This window comes from Alligator mississippiensis, chromosome 12, assembly GCF_030867095.1.
Source record: "Alligator mississippiensis isolate rAllMis1 chromosome 12, rAllMis1, whole genome shotgun sequence".
NCBI classification, from domain to species: domain Eukaryota; kingdom Metazoa; phylum Chordata; order Crocodylia; family Alligatoridae; genus Alligator; species Alligator mississippiensis.
Genome location: NC_081835.1, coordinates 51,485,927 through 51,503,960, shown reverse-complemented (window position 1 = coordinate 51,503,960; position 18,034 = coordinate 51,485,927). Strand labels below are relative to the sequence as shown.

The 18,034-nt window shown below is 44.1% G+C and overlaps 1 protein-coding gene across 1 annotated transcript; it reads right to left on the bottom strand.

Moving 5' to 3' along the window:
- Window positions 1-5,775: 5,775 nt before the first annotated feature.
- On the bottom strand, window positions 5,776-16,281 carry LOC102568382 (ficolin-2). The gene is made up of 10 exons (XM_006264838.4): window positions 16,094-16,281; window positions 14,824-14,937; window positions 14,695-14,748; window positions 14,078-14,113; window positions 13,552-13,587; window positions 11,765-11,797; window positions 11,329-11,456; window positions 9,756-9,885; window positions 7,993-8,127; window positions 5,776-6,317 (listed from the first exon to the last, which is right to left on the bottom strand). Exons 1-10 carry the CDS (start codon window positions 16,173-16,175, stop codon window positions 6,061-6,063), a joined length of 1,005 nt encoding a protein of 334 aa, XP_006264900.2. The 5' UTR covers window positions 16,176-16,281; the 3' UTR covers window positions 5,776-6,060.
- Window positions 16,282-18,034: the final 1,753 nt, after the last annotated feature.

Sequence of the window (18,034 nt, the reverse complement as noted above, 5' to 3'; positions counted from 1 at the left end):
TTCTCTGGAAAGCCTGCAAGGAAAGGAAGGGGAATCACATCAGTTGATATACTGAAAAAAAACAAGGGCAATATTAATATTGTAAGCCCCCCCCCCCCCAATCAATCACTCTTACATTTGCCCAGATTTTCTTTGCCTCGCAGTGTTTTAATGTGAGTTCACACTGCTATTGATTTTATTCGTTACTTTTACATTTGGCAGAAAAACTGATAAAGGTGGAAGAGACCAGACGAGATAATTCTTTTCATATATAGTCTGGCTGTCAGTATTCATAGGCCACAGAACCTCAACCCAGTACTATGCAGAAAGCTAAGGCTCATATTGACTGTAGGGAAAACATATGTGACATGAGTCAGTTGCTGTAGAGAAAGAATAATAGTAAGGACCTTAAGGATCTAAAGCCCTTTTTCTAGCTGAGCAAATGAGCTTGTAACACTTCTCCCCAACTCTCACCACAGCACAGCTGGTGCCTAATGACCCAAGAGAGAATCACCACACTATAGTAGTAAGCCAAAATGGAATAAGGCAGTAAAGTACAACAATATTTAGAGTTGGTCAGAAATTTTTCTGAACTCACTAGAGTTAAAAAACGGAGTTCTGCAGAAACAGAATTGCTCTATTGAGTCATGTGGACTTTACTGACATTTCCTTCTGAAATAGAGAAGGGAATAAATGGAGACATCCCATTTTGACATTTACTTAATGAAACGTTTTGAATTTTCTTCTGACAAGGCCTTTTCATTTTTATCACTTCTTGTGTACTCCACAGAAAAAGCAACACATTAAAAAACACACAAAACATTTTGACCAATCAGAAGTACTTTGGAGATGTTGATATTTTGGGTTCTGAATCACAACAGTGCCAAATTTGAACCCTCTAAAACCTTTGCAAAAGAGAATTTCCATCCACTACACAGTATTTTTGCTCACTCTTCCCATTTCCATTTGCTTTAAAACAAAGAGGGCAGAGTTTTCTTTCTTTTTTTCCCAGTTACTATAGGCTTTGGACACTAGTAGAACCAAGGCCTATAAAAGCCTACCAGGCCAGTCAGCTCCCTATCTCTCTCCCACTTTGTTGCCCTTTCCTCCAAGAAATTCAGAATTTACCTACCTCCGGTTCAGCTCCACAGTCTCATGTTTATCCAAAACACAGCCCAGTTGGTACAGGAGGGGAGTAGCAGCTTAAGAGAGTTGGCAGAATCTTTCCTTAGATGCTCTGCTTCTTGTGATCTTGCTTCATCATGATGGCATTAAAAAATTGATTTCACTTTCATCATCCACAGAGGCTGTTACAAATACCTAAATATACTTTGTGTACATTCTAGGAACATCCCTGTTCCTATAAAACCTTGGAAGAAACCCACACCTAGTGAAATCCATTGGCTTTTTTTCCATCAACTCCAATGGCACCAGGACTGGGCATCCCATTGTATTGATCTAACTTACAGCCCAGTCACCTCCATCTGTGTCTATGCCACACAACACGGTCCTGTTGCAGTCTTTTGGCTAGATGGTGTACCAGCTGCTCAGGAATTTCCTTTTCTGTAACAACTCCTGGCAAGTACTTGCAATTCTTTGCTCCTGGAGAGGAGGGTGACTGAACGTTGTAACTACATTATGAAAATGGTCCAAGGAATGGTGATTTAGAAAAGTTTTTGTAAAAGTCTGGACATCAGGTTGCAGATACAAAAGGAGTACAGTGCTTCCTGACCCTGTGTCCCCATCCTAAAAGGTCTCTCTATAGCTTCTATTGTGGAAGGCTTACAAAGCACCCTTCTCTGGGCTTTCAGAGAAAGCAGAATCAGGGTGAAAAGCCTCTCTCTCTGTATTCCCTGTCTGGCTGAGGATTTTTTATCCTGCACTTCACTGGCTCAAATTCTCCTGCCAGCCCTCTCCAGACATCTTCTGCCTGGCAGACTGAACTCTGAAGAGGTTCCCAGGTTGACAATGTGTTGAGTTATGAAAAAAACAGGAATTAAAATTCTCTCTAAAGCATGCATAATTGAAGTTATGCTCTTCAGCTTTATGCTACTTAATAATTTTAACAGAACCATGAACCATTTTTGACCATAGCAGCTAATCAGAATTTGGAGTCTTTGTTGGTTGATTCCATTAAGGAAGAACTTTGAGCTGGAAATAGCTATTTCTTTGGTGCATTTACAGGAGGTCATAGGCCTGGCCTTTCCACTGTGAACTCCTCTCCTGTTAGGAGCTCTTATTGGAAAGTATCCCAAATAGAACTAAACTCTTCCAAATAGAACTGAGGGAATTGGCAGAGGTCATTGCGGGACCCCTGGCACAGCTTTACGAGCACTCATGGTGCTCTGGCGAGGTGCCAGAGGACTGGAAAAGGGCCAGTGTGGTTCCCATTTTCAAAAAAGGGAGGAAGGAGGACCCAGGAAACTATAGGCCAGTTAGTCTTAGCTTGATCCTGGGTAAGCTTTTTGAGAGAATTATCCTGGCACATGTCCGCGAGGGGCCAGCAGGGGAGATTATGCTTAGGGGCAACCAACATGGGTTCATTCGAGGCAGGTCCTGTCAGACCAACCTGGTGGCCTTCTATGACCAGGTCACAAAATCCTTAGACGCAGGGGTAGCAGTGGACGTAGTCTTTCTGGACTTTAGGAAGGCCTTCCACACTGTCTCTTACCCCATTCTCATTAAAAAACTAGGGGACTGTGGCATTGACACCTACACAGTCAATTGGGTCACTAACTGGCTGGAGGGCCGCACCCAGAGAGCGGTGGTGGATGGGTCATTTTTGACCTGGAGGGATGTGGGCAGTGGGGTACCCCAGGGCTCGGTCTTCAGACCCGCAGTGTTCAACATCTTCATCCGCGACTTGGAAGAGGGGGTGAAAAGCACCTTGTTCAAATTCACAGACGACACTAAGATGTGGGTATGCTAGAAGGGAGGAATAGGCTGCAATTGGACCTAGACAGGCTACAGGGGTGGGCAGATGAGAACAGGATGGGTTTCAACACTGACAAGTGCAAGGTGCTGCACCTGGGGGGGAAAAACCAGCAGCATACCTACAGGCTGGGGAACTCCCTTCTTGTCAGTGCGGAGGCAGAAAAGGATCTTGGAGTCATTATTGATGCCAAAATGAACATGGGCCAACAGTATGGGGATGTGGTTAGTAAGGCCAACCGCACCTTGTCATGGATCCACAGATGTATTTCAAGCAGATTCAAGGAGGTGATCCTCCCCCTCTATGCGATACTGGTTAGGCCGCAGTTGGAGTACTGCGTCCAGTTCTGGGCGCCCCACTTCGGGAGGGATGTGGACAGCATCGAGAAGGTCCAGAGGAGGCCACCTGCAAGATCAGGGGGCAGCAGGGCAGGCCCTATGAGGAGAGGCTGAGGGACCTGAACCTGTCCAGCCTCCACAAGAGAAGGCTGAGGGGGGATCTAGTAGCCATCTACAAACTAGTCAGGGGGGACCAGCAGGCATTGGGGGAGTCCCTGTTCCCCCGAGCGCTACCAGGAATGACTAGAAATAACGGTCACAAGCTGGCAGAGGGTAGATTCAGACTAGACATCAGGAAGCACTACTTCACTCTCAGGGTGGCTAGGATCTGGAACCAACTTCCGAGCCAAGTGGTGCTGGCTCCTACTCTGGGGGTCTTTAAGAGGAGGCTGGATGAACACCTTGCTGGGCTTGTTTGACCCCAGTACTCTTTCCTGCCATGGCAGGGGGTCGGACTTGATAATCTACTCAGGTCCCTTCCGACCCTACCAATTAGGAAACTATGAACTCCTTCTGGTGTGCACAGAGAGAGAACTCGGTGCTCCCCTCCCTTCCGCCACCCCCACTCCCAATCCCATTCCCCTTCCCCCAACATGGCACTTTGTGCAGGGGCTAGTGTGGCCCTTAGCTTCTGCAAAGTAACGGAGCAAAGTAAAAGTCTCTCATTCACATGTGCTGCTGTCCTCATTCATACAAAATGCTATTGCTAAGCAGCGTGAAGCAAGAAGGGTGTGCTCTGTAGCCCTCTCCAGGAATAGTGATGGTCTCTGCAATGGTAGTTATGGTGGTATTCTCCCCACACTCTCCTCTCTTTGGGGGTTTTAAAGCAGAGCGTTTTTCCAGGCAATAGGCATTACAATATTAAGCTCCATTTCTGAACTCTCCTTCGCTCAGTCTGCCTCCGTACTCCATGTTTTGTCTCCACTGAGATCATTGGGCAGAATATACCTCCACTCAGGCAAGGGGAAACTTCTGAAAGTTTTCAGTTACTTTTTAAAATGACAATCTTCTGTAGCCTTACAAAGGCATCGTAAGTAATAGGTTGATCTTACTCTACATGATGGACTTTTCCTCCTGCTTTAGGATTGGCTTCAAAATCCTCTGGAAACAACCTAAACAGTCCCACTGGATCAGTCCCATATGAATGCCTAGCTACTGAGCAGGAAAAATCACTGCTGATGTAGCTGCCTTCCTAAATCCCCTCATTTCACTCATGTCCCATAATGTACCAAAAAGGAGGACTTTGGGTTGGAGCTTAGCATTTAAATTTCTCCAGATTCAGATGGGGGATTTCCCATGCATGCTCATAGGCACAATACATTAAAAGAGAGACTAAATCGATTAATTTGTATCCTTTCTTTTTTAACAAGCTCCAGGAGCATTTACACGTGCCCCTATTCTGTTGTTGTTACTGTACCATCATATAGTACTTCCAGTTGCCCACAGCTGTGGGCCTTGCCCCAACCAGGGCTGTCTGGTGCAGCTGCACTGGCCACGTCAGCTGCCAGCCAGCCCGTATGGTCACAGCACAACCATGTCTTTTTCAGGGAGTTGGCGGGAGGGAAGCCGTCCTGGGCTGGTGGTGGTTTGGGCATGCTCCTCCCAGCAGTGATGGGGTCTGGCCCTTTTACACTCTCCCATACTCCATAAGTACGGCAAACAGTTTGGGTTTGTTAACACCTGCCTTGCAAATCTTAGGCTTGGGTATTGGGTAGGGGTGTGCAAAACAAGCACTATTCAATTCAGATTCAGCCCGAATCGAGGACAGTGATTTGATTAGTTGATTCGGATCACTGTCCCTGATTCAATTTAGCTGAATCTGAACCTGAAGATTCAATGCTGATTTGGAGAATCAGCGATTTGAACATAGACACAGCTTTAAATGTTTTTTCTACATAGCTTGAGGTAGCAGCGCGGCTTGTGAATACTGTGATGCTGGGGTGGGTGGAGTGTCCCACAGGAGCATGGGGGGCCCCTCCACATACTCGGCGGCAAACCTAGAAATGGATCAGAAGCATGTGGCAGAGACCCCCTTGCAGTGTGGAGCAGTGGGTTGCAGTGGGGATTGCCCCCCTGCCTGGCAACAACTGGTGAGTGGGGGCTCTTTTTTAAACAACCGGGATTTTGGGTGGGCAAGGCAGCCATGCGGGGAGGGGGCCTGGGAGAGTGGGCAGGGGTCGGAGGGCTGGGGGAGCAGGCAGGGGATGGGGCCTGGCAGGGGTCCCTTCATGATCCCCTCTCCCCTGCGAGCAGAGATTACCTGAATCGCTGAAACTATTCGAATCTTTTCTGAATTGATTCAGAGAGCTTCGAATCAATTAGGACCTTTTAATTGTTCCCCTGATTTGATTCGGATTTGGAGATTCGGCCACCGAATCGGGCCGAATCTCCTCCAAATCAAATCAGCACCCAAAGCATCACACAGCCCTAGAACATACCTCTGTTTGTCGCTATTTCACTGTTTGTCATGAAAGAAGTAAACAAATGACAGTAATTATCCAGAGATCTGTCAGGGTTCAGCGTGAATAAAGCAACATGCACCTCTGTATTTACTCCACCCTCAGAGAAGCCCTCCACGGCAATTCTGCACAGGGATTTTAGACATAGCTACACATAACCCAGACACCATAAAACTACTTTCAGGATATTCCTGTATCAAGTCCAGTTACTGGGAAGCAAAAAGAGCAGCCCTTTGTGACCAATGCAGTGCTTTATTTGTTTCTAAGGATGATCAGAAGGCAGTGGCGGGTGTTGGGACTATCCAAATGTTCTAAAACCCTTTGTCTAGAATCTTCTCCTGCCCTGACCTTCCTATGTGTTTAGCGTTGGCCTGATTTTCATTTCTGAAGTTTTCAAGGAATATTTATACCCTTTCCATTTCAGCCAGTTCACTCCATCTGCATAACTTTCATGTATTCCCCTCTTGTAAAGTCCATTCAGATTGGATTCATGGCAAAAAAAGTACCACCAGGCTCCTTTGTAGCTTTCTACACAGCCGGCAAAAGTAGGGTCATTCCATTTGTCTTTAGTGGAGAATGGCATGCCATTGTGATAAATCAACGAATCCCCTGTGCAAATTGAATGATGTCATTGTTAACAGCTCACAGCAAGGTAGTTCTACAGCAGGCATCTTAGCCAGCTCTGTCATTTGGGAACATTGGTGTTCATCTCCCCGTTTCAAGGGTACTCAGAATCCCTCTAATTCTGAAATGGGAATCAGAAGCTCATTATAACCATTTCCCTCTTGGCTCCTAATGTGTCACATGCCAGGTTACATTCCCAGCAGCAATCTGCAGGGAGTCAGATATTGCAAAGGGCATTTGTGTTTCAGCCTTTGCACTGAGACTCAAAAGAACTGTGGCCAATCATTTTAAGAAAGGACATCTAGATACTCAGTCTTTGGGAACTGAAGGAAAAGGAAAAAGCTCAACCTTTCTTTAGGAAAGTGCCAAAACATCTAATGCTTCAGTCTGCACAGCTGCCAACACATCTCCCACAACCCTACAATAACTACACCCCACAACAGAAACCTCACTATTTCTGGATCTTACACTTGCACCTCCAGAAATGTTGTATATCTTACCCAGTGCACCAAATACCCTGATGGAAAATATGTACAAGAAATCAAACAACAACTGTGCACAAATATAAATGCACACTGAAAATCTATCAAAGACAAGAATACCCAACTACCTGTGGGTGCACACTTCTCACGAGACAATCAATCCCTCTCCGATCTCTCAGCTCTAATCCTCAAAGGGAATTTACAAAACACTTTTGTAGAGAAGCCTATGAACTTCACTTCATAAATCTACTGGATACTAAAAATATGGACTCAATATATACATTGGACTTATGACACATTACAACTTGCCTGACATCTGATTCACCAGGAACCTTGCAGACCTGACCCCTTACACTTTTCTCCCCACCAACTTTTTCCCCTCTCCTACTTTTCTGCCCTTTGTCTTCCTAACTTACAGCTATTTCCTTTTTTCACAGACAGCCTCTTTTCTACCTTGAATTACAACTACTGGAGAGTCACCCTTACTCACCTTTGGCTCCTCCCCCCCACTTTTTTCCCATCTCCCTTCCCTGCTTTAGCTTTTGTTTTCCTAATTTCTATGTATATACATTCTCACTGATATCCTATCACACTTTTAGCTTCTCTCATTACATGGAATCTCAGAACAGCAGAGATTTCCTATGCCTGAAGAAGGGTGATTGTGCCTGAAAGCTTGCTAGAAACTTTTTTCCAATTACTCAGTTGATCTTATAAAAGATACCACATCTACTTAAAGAACCTTGCCTGCCTATGCCTTTAGACCAACATGGCTACAACTCAAAAATCCAACAGCCGGATTACAGGTTTTTCATATTTACAAATCATGTTCTCTCAATCTAAAATGATTCAATTTCTATCCTGAAAGTAAGAACAAAGCAAAGGTTAAGGCTTGTTCTTGTTTTATCTCTACTTTCTGTGTCTGTGTAACAAAACCCACCATTAATTTCCTGCTAAGCCATTTAATCTTCATTCAGGCCAAAAAAAAAAGCCCAGCAGCTGTAATGAAAACAGACTTTCAGGACTGTGTAGAAGTAAATTCAAGCATCAGATCGGGTCCCAAGAACTTTCACAATGACTGTGGATATGGAGGGATTCCTGTTACTTCTGCTTTAGGAATTCCTTGCTTTGTAGGAATTTCTTGTCACACAAAAGATTGAGCAACAGTGCTGAGTACCTACCTGCATCACCTTCACTGTATTTTCCAACAGCCATCATGTATTTTTGAGATTCATCTAAGACCTTGAACGTTTGGTATTTGGCAAATGCAGAGTTATTATCAAAATCTGTGAGGTCAATACGAAGTTCAGTTAGCTCTAATGAAAGAAATTGAAAGAAAGAAAATAGCTGATCATATTCCATCCTCATTTTGCATCTTCAGAACTTTTTTACTCAACCATAACTGAAGAACTTGGTCCAGTATTGGAGCACTATTTTTCATGCCTATCAAATACACCCAACCAAGCAGTACCCTTCCTCTTGTTTGTGACACCAACTTTTCCTCCTTTCCACTAGAGTTTTTCTTCACTTCATCTGCACTAACAAACTACTGTACACCCTTTCTTGGTTCCACCTACACTTTAGTAGTACCACAAGAACTGGCAAGAAAAAACCCTCTGAAACCTTTCCTGCTTGAATTCCAGATGCTACACTCCAATGTGGTCTCCTGGAGTCTTACTGTCCTGACCATAAGGAATGCTGCTCATGTGTGGACAGTGTAATATGAGGAAGTGGCTGGGAAAAGGCCAAAACATGAGCATCTGGAAATGAAGCCCTCAGAAGGCGATTTCAGCATTTCCTAGTGTATTTCAGACCTTTGTGTTTGCCAAAGCAACACAGAGAACAGGAGTATATACATGACAGCTCGTATGCCTTCAGCAGTCTGCGTTCTGCAGTCCCGCTAGCTAGGTTCTCTGTGCTTTTTAATGAGACAATATGGGACTACATGAGATGCTGACTACAGAGTAGCCTAATGATACTATGCAGTAGTGCATCACAGCATAGACAGTGCTAATATGCTACTGTGCAGTATGATTAGGTTACTGCACAGCAGCATCACTTAAAAGAATTTAATTAGTGCTGCTGCACAGTAACTCCGGTTACTGTGCGCTTATTTGGTACTTGTTTATACAAGTAGTAAATAAATGTGCAGTAACCATGTACAAAATGTGCAGTAAGTAATCACCTAGCCAGAGTCATTTGACCCCAGTACTCTTTCCTGCCCGCGGCAGGGGGTCGGAATTGATGATCTGCTCATGTCCCTTCCGAACCTACCAACTATGAAACTATGAAACCACTGCACAGTAGCATCTCATGTAGATGTGTCCTATGTGTACTTTTGAGAAACAGATCATATGCAGTTTGCTTCATCACTCTAGCCTGTCAGTCTAGGCTTTTTCTGAAGCCAATATGGCTATCGTGTGAATTGCTCCAATTAATTTTTATGAAAGGTATGTTTCTGAGCAACATCCTTGTTCTCAGTTGTCCACCTTCACTGTGCTGTGGCCTGCAGCAATGATTCTCCACTGGCTGGCTGTAGCCCCCCAGGAAGTCATGGAGTTGCTACAGTTGGGTCCCAAGCGTGGCAGTGGAGTTGTGGTACCTGGATCTGTGTGGGTGCTGAACGGTAGATTGGCAATGGGCCTGCCAAAGGGAGTGAGATAGCTGTGGCTATGAGATCAGAATGGCCTATACTACATACTGGTAGTTGATAAGTCATTTCATAGAATTAATAGTCTACTTAAGCAAACACGGGATGGTAGCTACTACCTGAGATCAGTCTCTTTCTACAGACAACACAGCAAAGTTTAAAACACACCCGCACCTCCTGTCTCGTTTTCTTCTCTTGGAGCCTATTTAAAATTCTGTTCTGCACTCTCTTCACATGAGGATGCAGGTAGGATTTGGTGGGAAAAAAAAATGCTGTTTTGGGATATTTGCTTACTTGTAGTCGTCAGTATGTTAATATTGTCATTCCCCAACCAGAATTCAGTCAGTTTGCTGCCAAAACCATTCTTATATGCTTTCCAATCACGATAAAAGTCTACTGAACCGTCCATCCGTCTCTGGAAGACCTGCAAGGAAAGGAAGGGGAAGAACATTAGTTATTATTCTGAAAAAAAACCAAGGGTAATATCAGTCTTGTACAGCATCAACAATCAAATTGCTGTTAAACTTATCTGGATCTTCTCTTCCTCATGAACATATGAGTTCAGACTTGTATAGATTTTCTTCTTTATTTTTACTTTTGGTTGAAGACCTGAAGAGGTGGAAGAAACTAAAAGATAACGGTATTACTATTGTCTGGCCTCCAGTATTCATTGGCCACAGAACATCACCCAAGTACTGCATAGAAGCTACCAGTAGAAGCCTAATGCAGTACACAAACCCAGTGTGAAGTTCCCTATACTGGAAGGCTAAGGTACATCTTGTATGTAGGAACAGGATGTGTGACATAAGGCAGCAGCTGTAGAGGAAAAGAATAAGAAGACTTTCTAAGCCTTTTTCCAGCTCGGCAAGTGAGCTTTTGTGATCACATGAGACGCTTGTCCCCTGAGTCCCACCACAGCCCAGCTGGTCCCCTATCCTGTTACTGTATTAGTAGGTCACAGTGAGATTGGGCAATACCCTGGTCATATCCAAATTACTCTCACTTTCAGCATCCACTCCCTACCACTGTGACACACGAGACTGGGCAGGATGGACATATGATCTGACCCAGTAAATGGCAGTTCTTATGTTCTTATAATATGTTAATAAAGTACAATAATATTTAGAGTTGGTCAAAAAATCTTCTGAATTCTAGAGTTTAAAAAGGCACTTCCATTGAAATGAAAAAGCTTCATAAAGTCATGTGGACTTCACTGACATTTCCTTTTGAAACAAAAGAAGGAAAAGTTTTTGAGAATGCTGGAATATTTCAAAACTTTTCTTTTCAACAAGGATATTCCTTTCAAATTTTATTTTGTGCTGTATTAGGACATATTAAAAAGCAACAACAACACTGGATTAGAACACTTCGATTAATCTAAAACTCTTTGAAAATGTTGGTAGTTTGAATTCTGATTCACAGCAGTCGAATGTGAATGCTCTAAATCCTTTGCAAAACATTATTTCCATCCACTGAACAGCTCTGAGGGCCTACAAGACCTCACCTGTCCTAGACAATCAGTAACCCATTCCTCCCTTAGCTTACTGACCTCTTCTTCCCCGAAATTCTAAAGAAAAAGAATCAAACTTGTTACTTTCAGATCCCCAGCCTCAATTTTATCTGAAACGCTTACCAGTTTGCACAGGAGGGTAACAGCACTTTAAGAGACTCAGTAGCATCTTTTGGATGTTCAGATTCTAGTGATCTTGCATCATCACCAGAGTTATTACAAATACCTGACAATGCTGTATTGTCCCTTCTAGGTACATCCCAGTGCAACAAAGCTTTGGAGCAAGCTCACACCCAGTGAAATACATGCCTTTTGATAGTATCAAGACTGGACAGTCTTTGCATTGTTTTCACTTACAATCCAGCCACCTCCATCTGTGTCCATGTCACAAAACACGGTCATGGGCTTACAGTACTTAGGATAGATGGTGTACCAGCCACTCAGAAATACCCCTCTTTCTAACAGTTGCTTGCAATGCTTTGCTCCTGAAGAAGAGGGAAATTCAATTTAATTAATACATTCTGAAGAAATGGCTAATTACTCAAAGACAAGTGATCCTGAACATTTTTAAGAAGCAAGATGTTTCAAAAAGCTTTTTTCTTGCAGTTTAAATCCTAGGGCACTTGACATCCTTTTTACCTTGTCTTCCTCAGTCTCAAACTGAGTTGGATGCAGTATTAAAACTGCATGCATTTGATCTCTCTACACTGTGAGATAAATTCCATGTCCCCTGAATGGGAGGAGGTGACAACTTCTGCAACCACTTGTGATGTCTCATTATTATAACACTCACCGTTACACCATATCTGGTCCAAATATTCCTGTTCTGTATAGGAAAAAAAATGCAGCTCAGGATGATTCAAGCCAGCCAAGAGACTACTGTTTTCCCCTCAACTCCCGCTCAACCCATGTGGCAGGTATGTATCATAAATTACAGAGCAGTAAAAAATATATGATTATGTGAACAGGATACAAGCTTAAGAGGGACCAAGACTCAGAGTTTTGCTTTGCTCTAAGCTGTGTGTATTTCACCTCCTACTGCCTAGGAAATGACCTGCTCGGCAGCACAGAAGTGGAAAGGGATCTCGGAGTCCTAGTGGACTTCAAGATGAACATGAGTCGGCAGTGTGACGAAGTCATCAGGAAAGCTAATGGCACTTTATCGTGCATCAGCAGATGCATGACAAACAGAGCCAAGGAGGTGATACTTCCCCTCTATCGGGTGCTGGTCAGACCGCAGTTGGAGTACTGCGTGCAATTCTGGGCGCCGCACTTCAAGAAGGATGCGGATAACCTGGAGAGGGTCCAGAGAAGGGCAACTCGTATGGTCAAGGGCCTGCAGACCAAGCCCTATGAGGAAAGACTAGGGCACCTGGACCTCTTCAGCCTCCGCAAGAGAAGGTTGAGAGGCGACCTCGTGGCTGCCTATAAGTTCATCATGGGGGCACAGAAGGGAATTGGTGAGGTTCTACTCACCAAGGTGCCCCCAGGGGTTACAAGAAATAATGGCCATAAGCTAGCAGAAAGCAGATTTAGACTGGACATTAGGAGGAACTTCTTCAGTTAGTGGCCAAAATCTAGAACGGGCTCCCAAGGGAGGTGGTGCTCTCCCCTACCCTGGGGTCTTCAAGAGAAGGTTAGATGGGCATCTGGCTGGGGTCATCTGAACCCAGCACTCTTTCCTGCCTATGCAGGGGGTAGGACTTGATCTATTGAGGTCCCTTCCGACCCTAACATCTATAAACCTATGAATCTATGAATGGCCTGTAACCCATAGAGAAAGCTGAGAATGCTGGAAAAGAGCTTCCTGAACACTGCTGGTTGTGGCTATACATTGCACGTATAATGCTCATGCATCACAGCTCCCAAAACTACCTACTTTTGACTGCATGGTCTAAACCACTGTCAGAAAGCCCTCATCAGAGTTCTTAACTTTCCCAGCTAAACTCATCTCTTCACTATGAGCAATGAGCAATAAAACAGCTATTCACGTTAAGGATTCATCCAGTTGGCTTTATCAAAAACTAGTTTCGCTGGTAGGTATTTCAAGCACCTCAGGGTGTGAAATCCATACTTCTTTTTCAATATTTCTATAGACTTCAACATATTCTTAGGCAGTAAATGCAAAGAACACCAGGCCATACAACTTTTGCCCTCACATACTGCTTCAGTCCTATAGGGACATTATGTAGAGCACATGTCTACCAAACCTTCCAGCCCCTGATAAAGGTAGCTGTGCTGCTGTCTGCTGGTAGGCTTGTGTAGTTGGTTTCTCCCTTCCCCACTTTGTCCTAGTCATGAAGATGACCATGGGGACAAATGCCATAATAATGACAGAGATATTTCCAGACCAGTGGATTTAACAGACTTTCAGGGGGATCAGGTCTGGATTGTAATCCAGATCCAAGTGTGGTGATGCCTGCCCATCTCTTAAGTATCAGCTATAAGGGGTCAGCTAGTGGGACATGATGGAGTTCAGCATTACGTGCAGGTAAATATCAGGCAAAAGTTATCTGTGTGCTGCAGGGAGTCCTGATTTTAAAATGAAACAAAGTCCAGGAAGAGGGCAGACATTCTTACTTATTTCTGAAGCTGATCCAGGGCTTCCTTTGTCTCCTAAAGAAAAAACACATGAGACAGACTTTCAAAGGTAGGTAATCTCACCCTGATCTGAGTTCACCTCCCTCTGCCCCTGCACCCTCCAGCCCTTCATGTGAATCCCATCTTGGCATAAACCCCCAGTTTAGCTCCTTTACCCTGTTGAATGCTGAGTGTGAGACAAATTCCTTCAGATGCTGTCAAAACTCCAGCTAATCCCAAATCTCAAAATACAAATCCTAACTGGGTGTCAGCCAAGCAGAAATGCTTTACTGGCACTGTCTGGAATTCCACATATCATGCAGCAGATCTCCAAGAGAGCTTGAGCCCCAGGTAGCTGGCTGAGTTGATGCAAGATCTTCAATGGACACTGCCTACACAGACGGTGCCGAGCTCTTTTGAAAAGCTCCTTCTGCGCCTAGCTGAACAACCTACATCCCCAAGAAGAGCACTGCAACAGCAGGGATGTCGTTCTCCCAATAAAAATAATTATTTAAGTTCTCCTTACCTTGTCGACCATGCTTACCAGGGTCGCCCTTTTCTCCTGATGGAACAAATGGACAATGTGAGCAGGGACCTAGCAATCTGAATGGGAACTCAGAACTGGGGCTCGTAAAGCTGGGGAAGTTGAATTCTGACAAGGCAGCTTTGGAAAAATATTTGTAAAAAATGACCTTAATTTGATTAGCTGCTATTTATGGGTCCCCACACTTTCTTGCTCAGGAAAAATTTAAATCACCGCTGATATTCCTAACACTGCTGACCAGTCTTGTGAACATTGATATCAGATGCTCTTTGATCATCTCTCCCTTTAAAGGTTCTAGTTAGCTTGTCAGACAAGAGAAACTACCACGTGACCCCTCCCCATGAAGTGCCAGAGCTTTTGGCAAGCATTTTATGGTGTACCCACATGCCACCAGATCTCTGGGAAATACTTAGGAATAACAGACATTGTCTCAGCTATCAGTAGTGGATTTTCATTGAGTCAAAAACCAGGAAGAGGCCTGGATACAGGGAGCCTTTGACAGAATTGGAATCAAGAAATTTGGCAAACCCCAATCCTTGAAAATGTTTGAAAAAGCCCTTTCTCTTGAAATCACATATCTAGTCTCTGTTTGCTTTTACCTTTGTCCCCAGGTGGTCCCATCTCGCCAGGAGGCCCAGGGGGTCCGGTGTCTCCTATAGATGCAGAAAACAGACCTAAACATCCTGTCCATTCAGTAGACATTACAACATACCTGCAATCTCACATACCTGTCTCTCCTTTATCTCCAGGTTCTCCTTTGGGACCCATGATACCATAAGCTCCAGGGAGACCGTGGATAATATCAAGCTTCTTAGTTCCATTGACTCCTGTTATTTTTACTTCTGGAGACATGAAATGACATGTATTAGAGCCACAGGATCTGGCACATTCTGCAAATGTTAATTTCCAGAGGGAAGTAGGATCTGCATGCAACATCAGACAGAGCTGATGTTTTTTTTTGGCTAGAAAGGCAAATGTAATCCAATGGCATGGGTGCCCTGGACTTGGCAGCAAGGTGCAGATAGGAGGTGAAGGACTGGGCCTCCGGACCCTGTGTGCCAGTCTCATGGGACTTATATGGGGAGGGCCTGCAGAGGACACTTTTTTGGGCCTTGGGAGAAAGCAGAATCAAAGTGGAAAGCTTTTCTCCTGCATTCCTCCTTCTGGATGTGGCCTTTGTGTCCTGTGCTTTGTTGGCTCGACCCCTGCTGCTCTCTGAGTCCACACATCTGCTGCTTGGCAAACTAAAGTTTGAAGAGCTTTCAGAGTTATGATTTGAATTTAATTTAATTCAATTTACGAATTGAATTTAAGGGGTTTAAAATTTCACTTATATTTGCCTAATGTAAATTACTCTTCCGCACTGTGCAGTAGGACTTAAATATAGTAATGCAATTTTAAATCTAGTAGTTAACCATAATGTAGAGTCTTTCCTGCTTGTGTCCCTTCAGAGAAAAACATGGGGGGGGGGGTGGGAAATAAGCATTTCTTTGATGAACTCATGTGGATGAGGAAGGTGCAGGGTCCTGTTTCCATATGCCCAGGAGCACTCTGGCAACATATGTTTTCTTTTCTCATGGTTCTTCACCTACTTCAGCCAGCACACTGTTTAAAAACCCAACGTCTCTGTGACTCCTATGGGGAGGGGCTACAGAGGACAATCTCTCTAGGCTTTTTCTGAGAGCAACTTTCTCAGCAGGTGTTCCACCGACTCGTTGACCTTCTCCCCTTCTCATATTTCCATTCCCATGCTTCTTTGAATTGCTTCTCTTTTCCACCTACCATATCCCAGTGCAATCAATCCCCACATATGATTCTCTTTTCAGGTCACAGCAATACAGTTTTAGGGCCCCTTTCTTCATGAGAATAAATTGAACTTTGACATGCATTTGATCTCTGTGTCCCCCAAGTCTAACCCTCAATGCAGAGGCTACAGTGTGGCCTTGAGAAAAAGCTAGTAATTACCATACTGTTAAACGGAATGATTTGGTCTCTCACCTGGGCAGATCTTCTCTTCCTGACATTTTGCTACTGCAAAGCAAAGTAAAGCAAGGAATATTTGCTGTGTTCCCTTCCCCATGGATGTTGCTGGTCCCTGCTATAGCAGCTCCTCTTGTCTTCTCAACACTCTTCTTTGTACTGGGGCTTCAGAGCTGAGAGCTTTTTCCAGGTAATAGAAATTACAATATTAGGCTCCACCTCTGAACTCTGCCTTCCCTCTGTATTTTACACTTCTCCACTGAAATCATTCTGCAGAGTATCTCCACTGGAGCGTGGAGAGCCTTGGAAAAGCTTGAAACCATTTTCAGAACAATAAATCCTCCTTGTTCTGGTTCCTCTTTGGTCAGAAGAGGACTTCAATCTGAATGTAGAGATGTTAAGTTGTAGATTTGTCAGGAGCTTTATTCCAAAACTGTGAAGTCAAAAGTCCATGGCTGGGGAACAAACTACATAGAAATTCAAGTTTCATAAAGCAAATGTTGGAAAAGCGACCACTGCAATCACATCTCTTCTCATTTAGAAACAACAGAAATGGCCTATTAAGTGGTTTGGTCATCTGTGTTATTTCAATGATACACAGGCACTCTATCCTGTTCAGGGTCTATCCTAGTAAAGCCCTCAGCCTTGACAAGAAGAAAGGTATGGGTTCAGGTTAGCCTCAGCTGAAAAGACATAATATTCCTCTGAGACCCCAATAACTTGGTGGGATGTTTCAAAGGGAATGAGGTACATATACACTTTTGAAATGCCCACTAGGCATTGAAATGTCTTTAAAAATCTGGCCTTAAACCACAAGCTCTTCTTTAATATGGGGCTTGGTTCTTACATCACTTAGGCCATGTCTATACTGCTTCTGGAGCAAGCTCAGCTTGCCATGACTTGCCCAAGCATGCAAACTTAGATGCAGAGTGGATGGCTTGGGTGCAAACTGGACTGTGGTCAGGCTTGCCGGATATAGCAAATCATGAGGCAAATGCTCAAGGCTACTGAGGTTCATGACTGATGTGCCTATACTGCCACCCTTGCTTGGGTATTCAAGAATCAGGTGTCACTGTGTGGGGCTCATCTCTTAATGGCAGTGCTGTGCTCACTCCAGAGGCTGTGGGGGCTTTGCCTTAGATACTTTTGAAACTCCTCCCAACACCACAGGAGGGTTTAAACTTTTTAGAGACAGCTGGTGTGGGTCTCGGGCCCATTAGGTAGAGTCTAGGGAAGTCATGGGACAGTGTTAAAGCTTAGGTAAAAATTGTATTTAGGAGATGTGTATGTGGAGGGGGGGTGGGGTGGGAGTTAAACATGTTGGTTTTTACAATATAACATTTTATTAAGATTGTATTAATGGGCAGTCTGTGGCATTTTCAACTAGGGATCAAAGCGGGATTTTCCTTATTGTTAGTACAGACTGTGGAAAAGGTTGTGTTCTTTTTATGAATATTACATGTACTTCTATGTACTAGATTGGCATTATGCTGTTTGCTGCCTGAGTTCAAAGAGTTACCTCCCACAGGTACTCTCAGAACTTGGCCAGAAGTCAGGCAACAACTTTAGATAAACCTTTCACTGGTGCATAACTTATAAAGCAGATGCCAGTGTCTGAAGTTTAGCCTCTAACCAAGTTAAGCCCAATACTCAAGCCTAAGATTTGCAAGGCAGGTGCTAACAAATCCAAACTGTGCTTTTATACCCACTTAACAACTAATCATAGTGTGGGCTGACAAAGTTAGGAGGTAGCCATAGGTCTAAGTCAGCCTGCAACCTTGACAAGACCAACCATGTTTCACAGGGACATTCAAGAAAGATGTGGACACAGGTGAAAATCCCTGACCTATTCCTCTTATCTTTTGTGTTTTTCATCTTGGTTTCCTCTAGACTGGAGCACTTTTCCAAAGTGCAAGAGCAGTCCTTGCTCAGGCAAGCCACACTCTCCTCCCTTGCACT